General features: G+C 37.6%; 2 protein-coding genes across 3 annotated transcripts in view; one reads left to right on the top strand and one right to left on the bottom strand.

The window, feature by feature from the left end:
- Positions 1–12,729, bottom strand: part of CUNH7orf50 (chromosome unknown C7orf50 homolog) — a 340,684-nt gene that overhangs the window by 247,076 nt on the left and 80,879 nt on the right. The window lies entirely within an intron of this gene.
- GPER1 (G protein-coupled estrogen receptor 1) lies at positions 5,978–12,332 on the top strand. The gene is made up of 2 exons (XM_069084832.1): positions 5,978–7,139; positions 9,532–12,332. The coding sequence occupies exon 2, from the start codon at positions 10,004–10,006 to the stop codon at positions 11,099–11,101; it is 1,098 nt and encodes a 365-aa protein (XP_068940933.1). The 5' UTR covers positions 5,978–7,139; positions 9,532–10,003; the 3' UTR covers positions 11,102–12,332.

Genomic DNA, 12,729 nt, shown 5'->3' with positions numbered 1-12,729 from the left:
CTTTGAGAAGTGTTCTGTGATTTGATAAGATGAAACTCTGGAAAGCCCTTGTCCAGAGTACCCCCCCCCACCCTGCTTTGAAACCCAGATGTTGTTTGGTATGGATGTAATGGTTGGACAGTTTGGAAAACTGTCTACTTGATCTGTTTCTCTGTCTTGATAATTCTGCCTGTATACTCTGAAGTTCGGGGTGCTGACCTTTTTCCCCTGAACTAGGTAAACAATACATGTTTGACTGATTAAAGTAAGCTTGTTAACCCATTTTGAGTTGCTTTCCTTTATCAAAGCAGATCTAAGAACCTGTGTTGGCAGCAAACCCTGAAGATCCTTGGGGTGCTTGCCACTACACTTGACAAGGTCTATAAGCTAGTAAAGAGGAAAAGGAGGAGGAGAATGCTGTGAGGTTCTGAGTTCCTTCTTTGGTTTTCTGAAGGCATACGAGATTTGTTGCTAAACTCCTCCAGAAATACAATAATATGGGTGTACCCTTATATTATAGTAATCTTTAAAAACTCTATAGTCAAACTTTTAGACATAAAGATGATACTCCAATCCTCTTAAAGATGGGTGATGTTACTGGTTTATTTGTTCCTTCAGATGATGGTCTCAATCCAGTCCGGGCAACTCTTGTCCTCCCACAAGTTCGCCCAACACACTAAAATCTTGGCTGTTTTCTCCCAACAACAAAAATGTATCACTGGTACATTCTGGCAGTTCACACATCCTCCTCTGCCCTTACCACATTACCAGCCCATCTTCTCTTCCTAGCATAATTACAATGAGAATGTCTTTTACCCCTATTCTAACAAGGACCTCACTTGTTAGATATTGGAACCTGCTGCTACCCAACATGAATCTCTCCTCTGCCCTGTATGTGAAGTTTCAATTCAATTCTTCTGATTCTTATATTCCATGTTTTGCTGCAACAGTGGGAGAATGCTACTATTAAACAGATGAGTTTTCAGTAAAAGATTAAGGTCATTAATGATGTTCTGAAATCTCCTGAAGGCAACCCACTCCGCTTTCCTTGTCCTGCTCAACTCTGGGTTCAATTCAATGTTCATCTGTACTGTCTCTCCTACACACACACACACACACACACACACACACACACACACACACACCCTTTCCTTCTTCTGACCAGTGGGCATTCTTCATCCACTTGATTTTTCCTATGTGAATGGTCAGGCTAAATTCTTTTGAGTAACTGTAAATCTCTTCCAGAAGGCCCCCAAAACTAATAATTATAAGGTGATTATGCACATTACAAAAGGATTTCCTTTTTTAACATGAACATATCTCAAGGGGTCCTTTTAATGAATGATCACCCCATGCACTTAAAATGATTCAAATGAGATAGATTTTATTTTCAGCATGTTGTAGCGGGGAAAGCACTGAACTTAGAAAAAGGAAAAATGGAGATCTCATACTGTGTGACCTTGGGCAAGACACATAATTTTCCTGAGCTTCAATTTCCTTATCTACAAAAGATAGGACTGGACCAGCTAACTTTTTAGGTTTCTTGTAGCCTTGTGATCCTGATGATGCCAGAAACACTTTACTGCATATATCAAGGTGCACCTGTGAGATGATTAGACCAATGTTATCCACAACTATGGAAATGGAAAAATCTGCAAGGTTAATATGGTCAAAAACTACACTAGAAACTTTAAAACATTCCTAAGTCACAATCAAATGAACAGATAAAGAATGTGTAAAGCAGTTTCTTCAACACATATCTGCAATATCTATTTTTAAGTGACATATCTTGGCTGTTTAAAATGTTGGCAAGGTTTTTTTTTTTTAAATAGCAAGACAAATGTGTACTTTCTCATGAATTCTTTCAAAATGGTGTTTCAGGCATTTTTAACACTGTAATGATCTGATGTTCAAAGCTCTCCAAAAAAATGTCCAAAATCAAATGTTCATATTATTCATTGGGTTTTTATAAAAACAAAAAAATCACTAATTGGATCTAATGTTTTATTAATATTAATAAATAATAATTCATTGTGACGAGATGCATATATATTCTACATGTGACATAATATGTAGGTATATTTTACATATGTGTAGCAGAGATATATACACACACATAAATATATAATATCATGAAACTTAAGTGCTAGGAGGCACTTTAGAGATCATCTTATTTTTCCTTCTTAACAACAAAAATATAGTCAGCTCTTACTATGGGCCAGGCATTACAATAAATGTTAGGGATACAAAGAAAGTAAGAAAGATGGTCTCTGTCCTCAAGGAGGAGAGATGGGGAAGATAATATGCAAATGACTACAAATAAAAAAGATACACAATATAAATGGAAGGTAATCTCAAAAGGAAGGTACTGGTAGAGAGTGTGACCAGGAAAGGCCTCTTGTAGAATGACGGATTTGAGCTGAATCTTCAAAGAAGTCAGGAGGAAAAGGAGCAGGGAAAATTCAAAGCCTGGGAGACAGCCTCTGAAAAGGAACAGAGCAGATAAAACTGAGAGATGAAGGTTCTTTGTGAGGATCAGCAAGAAGGCTGTTGTTGCTGTATCATCAAGTATACAGAAGAAGAAATGTGTAAGAAGACTGAAAAAGTAGGAAGAGGACAGCTAGTTAATGGCCTTAAAAGAAGAAAGGATTTTATATTTGATTCTAGAGGCAAAAGGGAGTCCAATGGTGTTTACTGAATATGGCATTGTCAGACCTGTGCAATACAAAGTTGACCTTTGCAGCTGCGAAGAGAATGGTCTAGAGGAGGGAGAAGCTTATGGCAGAGAAACCAACAAGTGGGCTATTGCAGTGGCTCAGGTGTGAGAGGATGAAGGCCTAAACCATTTTGATGCTTGTGTCAGTGGAGAAAATGGAACACAGAAAGGAAATATTGTGAAGGTAGAATGGCAAGATGGGAATAGACTTACTATGTATATACAGTACACATAGGTAAAGAGCTGAGGAAGAAAATGAGATTATGACCTTGTGTACTGGGAGGATCTGAGAGGTAAAACTCTCAATACTTGAACTTAAAGTGTTGTTCCATCTTGTATTTAAATTACAAGGAGATCTTGTATGACTGGGAGGATCTTAGAGGTACCCTCAACATTAATGGCAATCTGAGAACAGGGAATGCTTGGGAGGAAAGAGAACGAGCTGTTTTGAATATGTTGGGTTTGAGATATCTACAGGACATACACAATAGGCATTTGGTGACTAGCTCAAAAGAGAGATTAGGGCTGGATGAATAGATCTGAGAATCATCAGCACAGAACTGATCACTGAATCTATGAGAGCTGACAAAATCACTAAGCCATTTTAGTATAAAGCAGCGGTTCTTAACCTGGAGTCTGTAAACTTTTTCCTTAGTATTCTGATAACTATTTCATTTAATTGGCTTCCCCTGGAATCCTATTTTATTTTATGTACTTAAACACATTACTCTAAGAAGGGATCCACAGGCTTCTCCAGACTGCCAAAGAGGTCCAGTACACAAAAAAGGTTAAAAACCCCTAGTGTAAAGGGAAGGAAAATCCAAGAAATTGTGGCACAGAGAAGTTAAATGATATGCCTCGAGTCACAGAGTCAGGGGAGTGTAGTGAGAATCTAAACCTAAATGCTCTAACTGTAAATCCAAGGCTCTACTATACCATTCTAACTCTCCATTATATTACCATATAGGACTGTATATCTATGCTCATGTGCTGAGATGTCTCAAATGCTTTAAAATAAAATAAAATAAAAAATTTAAATAAATAAAAAATAAAATAAAATGCCTTAATACTCTCAATACTTGAACTTACAAAGTTGTTCAGTCTTATATTTAAATCACAAAACTAGCTGGCAGAGCAAGTTACACAGGGATAATGACCGGGTCTGTAATGTCCATGCTATAGGAATTCCCAGGTGCAGAAATTCTATCCTTTGGTGCTGATCAACACACCTCTTCTTGACTCTGAGATCAGCTCACAAGTCACTACACCACAAGGCTGCTCAAGAGCTAGAAGTACATGGAACAAACGTCCCAAGAAACATAAAAGGGAGAACCAAAATCGTGAAATCTTGGAGTCAGATGGGACCTTGAAGATTCTGTCTGCCAACCTGTACTTGAACAAAAAATGCTCCTTTACAAAGTCCTGCAGTGTGGTATTGTATATAGTGTTATGGCCTGGAATCAGAAGGACCTCAGTTCAAATCTAACCTCAGACTGTTACTAACTGTATGACCCTGGGCAAGTCACTGAATCCTGTTTGCCTCAGTTTCCTATCTGTAAAATGAGTTGGAGATGGCAAACCAGCCAGTATCCTTGCCAAGAAAACCCTGAATGAGGTCATGAAAAGTCAGACAAAACTGAGATGACTGAACAACATATATGTATGTATACATAAACATATATAATATATATTTATATATAACAGATATAAACCTTGCATATACAGATATATTTATATTTTTCCAATGCTTTATTCACTTGGAAAGCAGTTTTTCTCTTGCATTCTTCCTCAATACTATGACAAACTGCATTATTAAATATATACAATTAATGCCTTCCCAGTCTCATAATTGCATTGACCATATAACCAAAATCTACCTTAAACCAATGAGCTGATAAAGAGGGATGGAAAGGAGGTGAACAGAAATAGTACAAATTATAGTTAAATATTAAAATTTAAGCAGTTGCCTATAGGCAATTTGAGTTGGCTTGGACACTATCAACTAAATGAACCCTTAAGATTTCATGCTAGGGAATTCCAACCAGAGAATTCCTTGATGTAATATTCTATAATCCTATAGAGGTTTTCCCTCCCCATCTGACCAGGTTTCAACTAACAGCCTCTTTCCACAGGATTCCATCAACCAGTAGGTGGGGTACTGACAAATATCAGCTCAATTTCTTTTTAGAGATGAGACACACAAGACAAGACTGTTTAGATACACTGCCTATTTCTGAAGCAAAGCTGATTCTCTTACTGTCTGATACCATTAAAAATGCCTCTAACAGCCCTAAACGGGGGTGGGTGGTTCATGGGTTATAAATGTATATCGGACAGGTTACTCTAAGCAAATATCACCATATAACAGACCAAGGATCCAAATGAAAATGAAATGAGACAACTGATGTGAAGGAATACAAAGTAATTTGCTAACTTGAGTAGTGAAACTACTTTGATCAATTTACATGTGACTTCCCAAAGCTTTATCTTTTTTGCTGCAGTATGAGATTAAATTCTATATAAACGCACAAACCGCTACCTAAACATATAAGATTGTTTGAAGTGTGCATTTAAAATCAGGACAATGGCTATGTCAAACATGAATATTTCAATTTAAACAAATAATGACAAGTGTAAAATAATACTATAAAGGATAAGTGGCATTCAACTCAAAATATACTTAATTAAGCTCCTATTAAGCACTGGACACTGTGCTAGACAGTGGGGACATGTGGACAATGACAACACCGTTCCTGTATATTCTACAGAGGGGACTGACAACCATGTATCCATGCAATTTTATATGCATGAAAATATACACAGGGGAGATACAAAGCACTGTCAGGAAAAGTGGGATCACCCTAACAACTAAGGTGGGGGGTAGGAAGGGTCTTGAAAGTGGGTTGTACTTAAGCAGTGGTGCCCAAAAGGAGGCTGGAGACATGGAAGAGCACCCCAAACACTGGGAGTGTTTGGGGGGGAGGCTCGGCAGTTTATACCTTGTAATGGGAATGCAAATTTGGAAGATCTTCCCTGCCCCTAGGCTAAAGTGCACCTGGAGCCTGGGGTGGGAGGCTTGTTTTTCAGTAGATACTTATTGATTGGCCAGTGGGTCAATAAGGTTGTTACATTCTCTGAGCTAGGAGAAGGCTATATAAGCCCTGATGTGAGGCTTTGTTTTGGGGGGCTCACTTTGAGAAGTGGTCTGTGATTTGATCTGTATTCTGGGAAGCCGTTGTCCAGCCCCCCCCCCCCGCCCTGGCTTTGAAGAGCCCAGATGTGGAAACCCAGATGTTGACTGGGTATGGATGTAATGGTTGGACAGTTTGGAAATCTGTCTACTTGATCTGTTTCTGTCTTGATAATTCTGCCTGTATGCTTTGAAGTTCGGGGTGCTGACCTTTTTCCCCTGAACAAGGTAAACGAAATATGTCTGACTGATTAAAGTAAGCTTGTTAACCCATTTTGAGTTGCTTTCCTTTATCAAAGCAGATCCAAGAACCTGTATGGGCAGCAAACCCTGAGGACGCTTGGGGTGCTTGCCGCTACATACCTAAAGACCTGCAGGTGGGAAATGTAAAGTCCTGTACTCCAAACAGCAAGCTGACCAGACTGGCAAGAACAAAGTTTGAGAAAGGAAGTAATGTAACGTCAGCCTAAAAGGATGGAAGGAGAAGTTCAAAGACAACTGGGAGCCATGGAAGCTTAAGGATGAGAATGCCACAATCAGACCAGTGCTTTAGGAATACCAGTATGGCAAATAGGGTGGAGATGGATTAGGGTGCGGAGAAATTGGTGGAAAGGAGACCAATTAGCAGAAGTTCAGGAAAGAAGTACTAATGGCTTGAAGTAGGGTGGAGGCTTTGGGAGTTTAACACTGTATAAGGAGGGGGATGGTTAAGTATTCATGAAAAGGTAATTAACTAGAAACTCACGGTTAAAATGCCTAATGAAACTTAGCTGGTTGCCAGGGATAAGAAAGAAAAGTTAATATCTTTGAATGCAGTATGTTAAAAAAAAAAAGCCAGCAGAAAAATGGTTAATTTTAGCCTTAAAAGGAAGCCTGTTCAGCACCACTTCAGCTGAACACAAATGAGAAGGACCCTGGGAAATCTAGAAAGCCCTGTTTTGTTGCCAAGGACAGGCAGCAAGATCTGCATCTGCTGTCAAGAACGATGACAGTCACTCACTCAGGGGAATGGTTTTAACCAGGTTTCAGCAGCGCAGTGGTGCTCTTTCTCCTTCTACCTATGTGCTGCTATTGAATTATTCAACAGGTAGCATCAGATACAGCCCGTTTATCATACCAACCACTTTCCAGAAAAGTTAAGCCAGTATCTTGTTCCTGTCCTGGCCTCAAAAGGTACACACAAGTACAGACCATGAAGACAAAGGGAGTCTGCCTTGAACAAACACATGTGGATGGACTGACGGACCTGCTCAGGTAAAGCTTCATTCTGGGTGTCCTTTGTAACAGCAAATGCTTTCTTGGATGCTTTTCCAAAAGACTTGTGCTTGTGTCTAAAATGAGTATACCGTTCTCTGGTTTGATTTTTTAAATTGCTTTGTTAGACAACCTTGATTGCCACACTTGATTACTTTGGAAGTGGTAGTTCCTCTTGGTAAGGTTAACATTTTCCCTGGAAGGGAGGCTACCTAAAATTCCAGACATGTACAGCTATTTGAATGATAAAAGCTAAACTTTGCTCTGTAGAGAGAAATTTTCTTGACTTGCTGACAGTAAATAAAGGTTTGCACTAAGGTAATTTTTATAAAGCATACCATAAATAAAATTATGAAGCAGTCTGGCATATTTCATTCAAGGAACAATATATCACACTTCCAGGAAATAGGATTACAAAGACTCTAACCTGTATTATAGTACTTTACTCACTCTTTCAATAAAAAAGCTTGCCAACTATCAAAAGTAATAGGTCGATTAATATTCTTTTGAAAGAAATAGATCAAGCAAATGTAAATCAATGTCAGAAATTACCAGGGTAATAGAGCTGATAAAGATCTGGTCTAATTCTTCCTGAACTGCGCAACCAGTGGAGATTTGAAACATAAATAATTTGATATTAAATTTTAAAACAGTTATGAATGTTTATATATTTATAAATATGCTGTCAATTTTCATGAGAATTTTGAGATAGTAATAAATTTAATACTTGATTTATGTTTATTTTCACTTGACTATCATAAAACTAACACTAATTTGTGAATCCAAAGGCTCTAAATATGTGGAAATAATAAAGAAGTCTTTTTTTTCTCTCAGAATGTGTATTTAGCAAATGTGGGTATGGGAATAAATGAAATCCTTAAAGTATTTATAAAAGAATATCCCTTCAGAATTTTCTTCCAGAATAAAATCTAAAATCTTTCAAATGTTTAAAAAGAAAAAGAAACTTTAAAGTTTTTAAAATGAAACTAAATGCAGAGATTTTTAAATGTTTCAGCCAGAATTCAAGTGCAGAACAGTCATAGTCATGTAGTGCAAACAAGGATTATCTACCCAAGAATGAATGAAGATAGAAAAACAACACCTAATAAAGACAAATTTATGTGACATACTAAGTAAACAGATCTTTATTAACCTGAGCCAAACAAAGGCTGTTGAATGTTTTCAAATAACAATCGACGTTCACCAATACACAGCTAAAGTCACAAAATACCATAGTTATTCTCAAGCTGTAGGAAAAGGAATCTCAACCCTACTTTTGTAATATTTCAATTGAATATTCTATAGGGATGTCCCAAAAACCTCTCAAAACAAAATTTAAACTTAATTTACTTTAAAATGAAAAATATATTTCACATACACTTTGAAGATAGCTATGAAATCAAATAATAGTATATACAAAAACAAGAATGCTGATAATCATCATTTGCTGATAAATAGCTAAACTAATCAGGGCAAACTTTTAAGCTAAAAAATTATTCCATTTTTAAGAAATCTAGGAAACAACACAACCTTTAAAATGCAGCTAAATGAGGACAAGTATAGAAGAAGCATCTAATGTTATGTGACAGATAAGTGCTATTAAAAATCCATTTATAGAAAGCACACTTACTGGTTAAAAATGGCATTGTGAGGCAAAATTACTTTTAGTGACCTGACTTGTTAAAGGCATTTAATTTTAAAATTATAGGAATTTAACTTGTTTGATTTTTTTTAAGTTCCCTAAGGTCAACTTTACTTCATTCTGTATGATAAAACTCATACTGTTTTCAGTTTCTGCACCCAGCCTCATCACTGTCAAAAAACAAAATATCTTCTCCATATTTTGTTGAAACAGAAAATAAAATGTAAAAGATTTAATTTTGTTTCATGTTAAATTCCCTAGTTATGCTATCTTATCCTTCATAAAAGTCGGTTTTTTCCCTTCCCATTTTCTTTCATTCTCCATCAGCTGATTAAACCAAGTTAATTTCCTCTGCCTGCAGTACTAGTTTTCCTAAGGTTTTCCACTCAAATAGCCATGCTCTTTAACAAGCATGTTATTTTGGCTATAAAAACAAAAGAATATGTTGCATAAAAGAAAGATGAATCACTTTAACTGACTATTTTCCAGCTCAGATTAAGCAGCATTTCAAGTCTGCAGGGGGAAAAAAAATCACATTTCCCTCATAATCCGTCAGCACACTTTCGATATAAACCATCTTTCCAGTATAACATGAAAAAAAAGCTCTGGTCTTTATTTAACTCTCTGTGTCATGCACTGCTTTAGAGAGAGCTGGTCAACAGTACAGTGCTCCTTGTGAGAAGTGTACTGGTGTTAAGCCAAGCTGCAGCTAGGAATGAGAAGGTAATATTTTCTATTTACTCCTCCTAGGTTTCAAGATAGTCAAGAAATATCAAAAGTCAGTTATGAATGGCTGGTCTAAAATTACACAAGAAGAAAACATCAGGAAGACAAATTAAGGACTCTTTAGTAACTTTTGTGATTAAAAACAACAACAACAAACACCACCTATATGATTCCAGCTTTAAAGGCTTTCCAATTTAAAGAATCGCCTAAGATCTCACCTTTTCCCCCCTCTTTGGTAACCGATGACCTTTTTGCAACCAATGATAAACTCAAACACCTGGAAAGATTACTTATGACAAGCTTCCTTTAACTCTGCCCAATACTGACTATCCTCAGCCCAGACACTGATGTCTTTTCCTGAAGATGAATCAGATGTATCTAGTATTCCAAAGAGATTTTTGTGACCCTTTTGGAAAGTCATAAAAATTTAGCTGCCCTGGGCATTTACAAGCAGAGTGGAAATACTTATGTAATCTGTCTAGCAAGAGCCTTTGCCATGGAAGTTTATCATGCAGGTGCCCTGTTGCCAGTGGATGACAACAGTACATCCTTTGAACTGAATGGGTCACACCTGCTAAATGAAACTGACCCATTCAAACAAGTCAACGACCAATACGAACACCAGCAGTATGTCATCGGTCTTTTCCTCTCCTGTCTTTACACTATCTTCCTCTTCCCTATTGGTTTTGTGGGAAACATACTAATATTAGTAGTGAACATCAGCTTTCGTGAAAAGATGACAATCCCTGACCTGTACTTCATCAACCTGGCAGCGGCGGATCTCATCCTCGTGGCCGACTCCTTGATAGAAGTATTTAACCTGGATGAGAAGTATTACGACATCACAATCCTCTGTACCTTCATGTCTCTGTTCCTGCAAATTAACATGTATAGCAGTATTTTCTTCCTAACATGGATGAGTTTTGACCGATACATTGCCCTAGCGAAGGTCATGCGTTCCAGCCTTTTCCGCACAAAGCACCATGCCCGGCTAAGCTGTGGCCTCATCTGGATGGCATCTATCTCTGCTACCCTGGTACCTTTTACAGCTGTCCATTTGCAGCACACAGAAGAGGTCTGCTTCTGTTTTGCTGATGTGAAAGAAATTCAGTGGCTTGAGATTACTTTGGGTTTCATTATCCCCTTTGCCATCATTGGTCTCTGTTACTCACTCATCGTCCGAGTTCTCATCAAGGCTCACAAGCACCAGAGCCTGCGACTGCGGCGGCAAAAGGCCCTCCGAATGATTTTTGCTGTGGTCCTGGTTTTCTTTATCTGTTGGCTACCTGAAAATGTCTTCATTAGTGTGCACCTCTTACAAAGAAACGAGCCAGCTATTTCTTCTTGCAAACAGTCTTTTCGCCATGCCTACCCTTTAACTGGCCACATAGTTAACTTAGCAGCTTTTTCAAATAGCTGCTTAAACCCACTTATCTATAGCTTTCTTGGGGAAACTTTTAGAGAAAAACTGAGGCTATACATTGAACAGAAGAGCAACTTGTCAGCCTTGAATCGCTTCTGTCATGCTGCCCTCAAGTCAGTCATCCCTGACAGCAGTGAGCAGACAGAAGTAAAATTTAGCAGTGCTGTGTAAAAGACAACTGGGAGAGTTTTTTCATCAATGTAGAACAAAACCATGTGCCACTAACAAATGCACAGATAGTCAGGGAAGGGGGAAAATCATAAATATTTCTTTTCCTCTCCTAGGTTTCTAATGTTGTCCAGATCGGTAGTTCCCATTTAGTGGCTTGTGAACCTTTGGAAATCCTCAACAATGTTCCAAGGAGTTCAAAATTCTTCGATGGAGCATTACATAATTGTACAATATTATGAGTAGAGTACATTAAATTACCCCGGGGGTGCACAACAAATTGTTTTTGTTGAAAGGCATTCCTGGGGTAAAAAAAAAATGTTGGGAACCACTGGTCTAGATGCTGACTTTAATGTGTTAATTTTGGTCAAGTTTACTTGACTGTAATTGGGGTTACTAAAGAACACACCCTAAAAAAGCTCTCTCTAATTGCATACAGTTCACAGACAAACCTAATAATAGTTAAAGATAGAGATGATCACAGTATGTTTTCCTATGGCAAAGAAGAGTCAACAGATGACAAAATCATAATGTTCTGCTCCTCTTCACATGGACTTTGACTCCTCTCCCAGAGAGAAAACTGCCAAAACGGCAAGTGGGAAAACTCAGATTTATGAAGAAGTTTTTGTGAAGACGTAGCACTTTAAATGGAAACTTAGCTACTGAGAATAAATCTGCTACTTTATGTAATGTACACGAAGACTTCTGGCTAAAGTCTATTTGAAATAGTCTAAATTTGATATCATGGTGGGAAATCAAGTCCCGTGATTTATAATCTACTGCTACACAAACACACTTTGACACTTGACTATTGCTAAAATGAGACACGGCACTCATAGACACATTTAAGTATTGTAATCTCTCTTAGAGTGGCCACCAATTCTAAAATACATGATCCTGTTTTGTCAACTACCTTGTTCATAGATAAATCACAGTCACTTGTGTAAGCTAGATTCGCATTAATGATGAAGCTTCTCCTTGAATAACATAACTGCTATTCTAATGTTAGTCTGACCTGAGTTGCTGACTTCTTTAATGTATCTGTTTACAATAACCTTGGCATTTAGAAGAATATGGAATGAAATTGTGAGAGTTGTGGAGTTTATTGTAGCCATCAGAGAATGTAATATCATGGCATTTCTGGTTTAATAATGCAATAATAATGTTAACAGGAATGATAATTATGGTGATGATGATAATGTAGATGGCTCTCATTAAAATGCTGAAAGTCTAATGACTTTGAGTATCACCCAGTTTCTTCACTCACATGAAAAACAGCTAATATGTATATATCATTTTAAGGTTTTCAAAGAGATGGTCTCACAAAAATCCTGCAAAGTAAATAGTGCAAGTATTATCCATACTTTACAGAAAAGAGAGTGAAATAGCTGGCCCATAATCATACAGCCAATGAATGTGGTGTAGAGAGATAAACAGCAATTTTTGCACCAAGGCAATTCAGGAAAGGAAGGCTGAAATGTGAAGCAAGGAAACAGAAACACTAGAACACCACAAAGTCACAGGGCAGGATTTCATTGAGATGGGAGGCCTCAGAAGCATTTCAAATGGGTCATAGCTATGACGGGCCTTTTGGTAGTTTGCTATTTTAACTAATAATTCTTTCTAACTAA

This window comes from Petaurus breviceps, unplaced genomic scaffold (genome assembly GCF_028583685.1).
Source record: "Petaurus breviceps papuanus isolate PSGF00001 unplaced genomic scaffold, PetGlider_PUasm1.0 175, whole genome shotgun sequence".
Classification (NCBI taxonomy): domain Eukaryota; kingdom Metazoa; phylum Chordata; class Mammalia; order Diprotodontia; family Petauridae; genus Petaurus; species Petaurus breviceps.
This window is presented reverse-complemented; position numbering and strand designations above follow the sequence as displayed.